Here is a 5,499-nt window from a genome sequence, read left to right on the forward strand (position 1 = left end):
GCTCTTCCTTTGGCAAAACTCATTCATTCCTTCCTTTATTTCTGCAATTGGCTTGTGGGTATCTAAAGAGCTTGCCTCTAAGCCTGCTTTTCTGTGTGCAACTTCATAGAGCTGCCTCTCAAAAGGTAGTCAAGATAGCTTTCCCATGCCATCACCTCTCCCCTGGACTCTGGTGGCCATGGAGTTGGAGCAGGCCTGAGGGTAGAAATGAGTGTGCTAAGATGGATGTATTTTATACATCCGAATGTATAAAATGCATGCTCTGATGTCCTTGTATTTTGTGCAGGCTGCATTCAACCTAAGCTATTTGAACAGGTCTGGGAGCTGTAGAGACAATCTGTATTCATACTTATGGTGGATTTTGGTTGCCAGTGTTGCTGATGTTACGCGAGCCAACTTGGGTCCAGAAGCAGTACACTCATGTTCATGCAGGACACCTCCTGAGCCAAAAAGCTCAGATGAGAGGTGCCAGCTTTACTGTTTCTTGACCTGAGCTGATTTAAGTGAAGCTGAGCACACACAGTGCTGAGGTCAGGCTGGCAACCATTACTCACGGTACCTTGCAGACTGATGAGCTCAGGTAGTCCAACACCTCCACAGGGACCTCGGTCCAGACAGTGTGTGGTGTAGATTGGAAGGTCTGTGGGAAGTCTGCAGGCAGATGGAGCGGCTGGGTATCCCTTTGTTTCACGCACTTGAGTGGGAGCCTGTTGCTGTCTGTGTTCACTCATTCCCTGATCCTTGTTCCTAATTGCTATTTATCCTCTCCCTTCCTGATTCCCCAAAGTCTCTGGTCCAGGGCACCATTCCTACCAACCTGCCAACAGAAATGCCCCAGCTGATTCCTGTGTTTCCGGGGGGAACTCCGCTGCTGCCCCCAGTCGTGACAGCCAGCATCCCTGTCTCCACCCCACTGCCACCTGCCTCCTTCGGGCTGGTGATGGATCCCACCAAGCAGCTTTCCTCCTCCTCTGTCCTGGATGCCTTTGAGGCCCCGCCAGGAGGGAGTGCTGGCTCCACCTTGGATTCGCTGGATTCCCTTGCTCTGCTTCCCTACAAAAGGACTCCTTTGGGACAAGCAGAGGGTCACTGGATGCCTTGGATTCCTTTGCCATTGGTAAGTGCAGGACTGATGGGGTTTTGTGCTGCTTTAGCTGTGAATGCGTGCCAAGATTATTTCCTTCTGTGCTGAGGATATCTGTCTATAGCTTTGTCTGCTGGTGCTGCAGAATGGGAGTGTAAATGTAGAGGAGGACAGGGACTTGTCTTGGATAGAGCAACTGATTATGTCTAGCTTAGAAGTAATGAGAAAGGCTGTAGGTGTGTAATCCCAGATAAGCAGTATGTGCATGGTGTAAAATCTCAAGAGGAGAAAGGAACACAAAGGTGTATAATGATGAGCAATGAGATTTAAACTTGGCTTGCTGTCCCTGACACCTCCCTTGGCACAAATTGCTAGACTAGAGCATGATTCCTCCACCCGCTCCAACAACTCTTTGACATTTTGGACCAAATGAGCAAAATCCTGGTGACTGTTATGGATGATATGTGACCTTGTAGTGCTGGGCAGAATGGTAGAGGCTAAGGTGGGTCTCTCACATCTCTGTTTTCAGGGCAGTGAGTGTCCTGTTGCTTGTGGCACTGCACTCTCGTGGCACTGCACTCTCATGTCACAAGGAGCAAAGTTTTGGAGGATTTTGGCCAAAAAGTCTGTCCCCTCCTGTCCTGAGAGGGAAGGCAGGCTTTTTCTTGGCTAACTTGACCTCAGTATTGCAATATGCTGTCAGCAAAAGTATTTTGAGAAGAGCAGAGATTGGCCAGTCAGCACCTCAACGCTCAGATTCACCTCAGCACTGGGCTTCCTTGGAGTTGCCACATTAGGAATGCCAGTGCTCAGCAGCGTATAACTGGGTTCAGTAGGGTTTCAGAAGGCCTTTCCTGGAGCGTTTTGAAGACTTAGACTGATTGTTTGGGGAAGAAAGTATTAAAGTGTTATGAAAGAAATAAAGCAAATTGCTTTAATAAGCATTTGTTTCTCTTTTTGTGAGCAAAACTGCCTCTGAAAGTGAAATGATTGTTCCGTGGGACTCTTCCCCCCTTCTTTTTCCCAGAAGAAACTAGCCCTCAGGAACTGCGACACCCACCTGGCAGCCAAAAGCCATCCCCCGTGGTGAGTGAGCCGCTCCCTCGTGCTGATGTCCCAAGGTGCTCTGGAGCCAAGGTAGTAGTGACTTGGGTGATGTAGGTAATTTGGGCCCCTCCTCTTAACCTGCCCCAGTGAGTGTCACATTCCATGTTGTGGCAAGGCAGGTAAAAATTTCCCCAGAGGCAGTAGGAAGACATTAGTTCCGTCTTCATTTTTATCTGCCACTGTGCATGTTGCCAAGGTAAACATGGTGTGACCTAGGTAGGGTCAACAGGGGATCATGGAGGCCAGTGCCCCACTATATCTGGCAGCCACATAACACTGAAGGATGAGGCAGAGTAAGCCAACTTTGTCTTCAGGCTACTGATGTTCTTTGCTTCTCTCTGTCCCTGTCAAAAGGCTCTTCCATATACACTTTTCTGCCGCTGTCCTGTGTCTCCAGTCATGGAGAAAAGGGGGAGGGATATCTGTGGTTGGCAAGCTTGGAACAAGAATTATTCATAAGTTCTTGTCATCTGCTAGTCCTGTTAACATCAATGTGAAGCAAAGTCTCTGTCCTCAAATTAATCTGCTCCCTGAAGACTCGCTGATAAGTGGTTTGGCTTTTTCCCAGCTTGGGATAGGGTTGATATGATAGTCTTCCAATGCAGAGTTGGTTGTGATGGAAGGAATGGGGAGTGAGTGGGACATTTTGTTCACAATAGAAAACTGAGGTCCCTTATCAAAGGAGGGAGAGGCCCACCTTTGAAGTGGATGTACCACACTGTTTATCATCTGTGAAAGAGCTGCCTGCTGCTCATTTGGAAATGTCACTTCAGATGGAAATATTTTGATGAGAGAGAAAATGAGAAGGGTTTTTGGGAGACTGGCATGGGGTAGAGGGTTGGAGAGGTTTCTTCCATGTGGTTGCAGAATGAAAAGAGAGGTATGTGTGGTTTTGAAGGAATGAGGAGTGAGTGGGACATTTTGTTCTGTGACTCACAATAGAAAACTGAGGTCCCTTACCAAAGGAGGGAGAGGCCCATCTTTGAAGTGGATGTACCACACTGTTTATCATCTGTGAAAGAGCTGCCTGCTGCTCATTTGGAAATGTCACTTCAGATGGAAATATTTTGATGAGAGAGAAAATGAGAAGGGTTTTTGGGAGACTGGCATGGGGTAGAGGGTTGGAGAGGTTTCTTCCATGTGGTTGCAGAATGAAAAGAGAGGTATGTGTGGTTTTGCTCAGGTCAGCCTTGGTGGAGTGAGTCACCCAGCTGTGCCCAAGGTCACCGAGCACTTGCTGTCCCAGCCGGAACCAGTAATGCCCAACACAGCCCTGCTGGTGAAGAACCCCCTGGCATCTACTCATGTCTTCAAACAAGCCTGTCATATCTGCTACCCCAAAACAGGTGATTTGTGTGCTCTGCCACTCAGAGCACTGGCCCAGGCTAGGGTTTGCCTTTGCGTGGGCTGATGGGGTTATTCTGTCCTGCAGGGCCCAAGGCTGGTGATTACACCTATCGGGAAGGCTTGGAGCACAAGTGCAAGCGGGACATTCTGCTGGGCAGGCTGAAGAACTCAGAAGACAAGACCTGGAAGAGGATCCGTCCTCGCCCAACCAAAACCAACTTTGTAGGATCCTATTACCTGTGCAAAGGTGATCTGGAGGGGATAGGGCTGTCAGTGTCTGGGAAGGGGCTGTTAGGTGTGTGCCAGGGGAGTTTGGGAGGGGACTTCCATTTGGTATCATGTGCTGTCTTTGAGGTCTTCCTGTCCCATCAGTAGCTCATGGACCAGGAGGTTGAGTACGATGAAAGGCAGTGAGCTCCCATGCTGTGGAGAACAAACAGCTTTTAAAGTGGTGGAGCAAAAATGTTGCAAAGGCATAGTGGGGTGCTGTGCAGAGCCAAGCACTCAGAGCTGCACTGTTGACATGGGCTTTGCTGAGAACCTGCCTCCTGTACATTTGCCTGCATTAGTCCTGCTCCACCCAGCAGCCCCATGGCAGGGCTGTGGTTCTGCCTAGGGAAAAGCTGTCTCTGCTTGCTGCTTTGCTCCAGCCTATCCCTCTGTATGGGCAGGCAACATGACCAGACTGGTCCTTGAGGCAGTGTCTTTACAAAGTACCTAATGAAGTGGGGAGGTTGCAAGAGCCAAGATAACAGGGCTTCTCAGTGTTGGGCTGCTAGGAGAACTTAATCTGGATTGGCTTCAAAAGGGATTAAATTGTGGTCTGTCCCTGGCCAAGCACTGCATTAAAGCAGGCCTCCACTTTGAGACAGTTTCCACAGCAGATGTCATTACTTGAGATTGTCACCACTCAGTAGTTTGCATTAACATTCCTGAATGTCCTGGCTATAGGCAAACCTGGGGGAGATGTCTTTCCTTTTTAATTTAACTCTGTGTTTTCTTGCTTTCAGCTCCTTGTGAGGTGTGGGCAGTGGGAGGACACAAGAGAGAGTTTAGTTTCTGACTGGGCCGCCCTCCCTCTGTGGTGGTGTGTGCTGTTTGTTGCTTTGTAGATATGCTTAACAAGCAGGACTGTAAGTACGGGGATAACTGCACCTTCGCGTACCACCAGGAAGAGATCGACGTGTGGACGGAGGAGAGGAAGGGGACCCTCAACCGTGACCTCCTCTTTGACCCGCTAGGTGGGATCAAGCAGAGCAGCCTCACTATTGCCAAGCTCCTCAAGGAACATCAAGGAATCTTCACCTTCCTCTGTGAGGTACAGAGCTGGTGGGAGGGAGCAGGCACCCTCCATCATCTCCTCAGTATGTGTCTGAACCATTGATACGCTGGTAGTTGCCATCATGGAAACATAGTGGGATGACTTGCACAACTGGAGTGCTGCAGTGGGTGGCTATAAACCCTTCAAAAGAGATAGGCAAGGAAGGAGAGGTCGTGGGGTAGCCCTGTATGTTAGGGAGTGTTTTGACTGTCTAGACCTAATGATGGTGATGATAGGGTAGAGTGTTTATGGGTAAAAATCAGGGGGAAGGCCAACAAGACAGGAATCATGGTGGGAGTCTGTTACAGACCACCCAACCAGGATGAAGAGGCAGCTGAAACATTCTGTAAGCAGCTGGGAGCAGACCTTGTTCTCATGGGGGACTTCAACATACCAGATGTCCACTGGAAATACAATACAACAGAGAGGAAACAGCCTAGGAGGTTCCTGGAGTGTGTGGAAGGTAACTTCCCGGCACAGCTGGTGAGTGACACAACTAGGGAAGGTGCCCACTGGACCTGTTGTTCCTGAACAGAGGAGGACTTGTGGTTCATGTGGTGGTTGGAGGCCGTCTTGGGCACAGCAATCACAAAATGACACAGAAGTAAGGAGGGGGGGCCGCAGAGGTGCCACCTCGGGG

The 5,499-nt window shown here is 49.5% G+C and overlaps 1 protein-coding gene across 1 annotated transcript in view; it reads left to right on the forward strand.

The window, feature by feature from the left end:
* Positions 1 to 5,499, forward strand: part of ZC3H7B (zinc finger CCCH-type containing 7B) — a 40,638-nt gene that overhangs the window by 14,704 nt on the left and 20,435 nt on the right. Inside the window, 6 exon segments of the mRNA XM_010010056.1 lie at positions 788 to 1,058; positions 1,061 to 1,117; positions 2,115 to 2,170; positions 3,375 to 3,537; positions 3,624 to 3,785; positions 4,651 to 4,856. Coding sequence (XP_010008358.1) covers positions 788 to 1,058; positions 1,061 to 1,117; positions 2,115 to 2,170; positions 3,375 to 3,537; positions 3,624 to 3,785; positions 4,651 to 4,856 — 915 coding nt within the window.

Source organism: Nestor notabilis, unplaced genomic scaffold (genome assembly GCF_000696875.1).
Source record: "Nestor notabilis isolate BGI_N333 unplaced genomic scaffold, ASM69687v1 scaffold1330, whole genome shotgun sequence".
In the NCBI taxonomy this organism is placed as follows: domain Eukaryota; kingdom Metazoa; phylum Chordata; class Aves; order Psittaciformes; family Psittacidae; genus Nestor; species Nestor notabilis.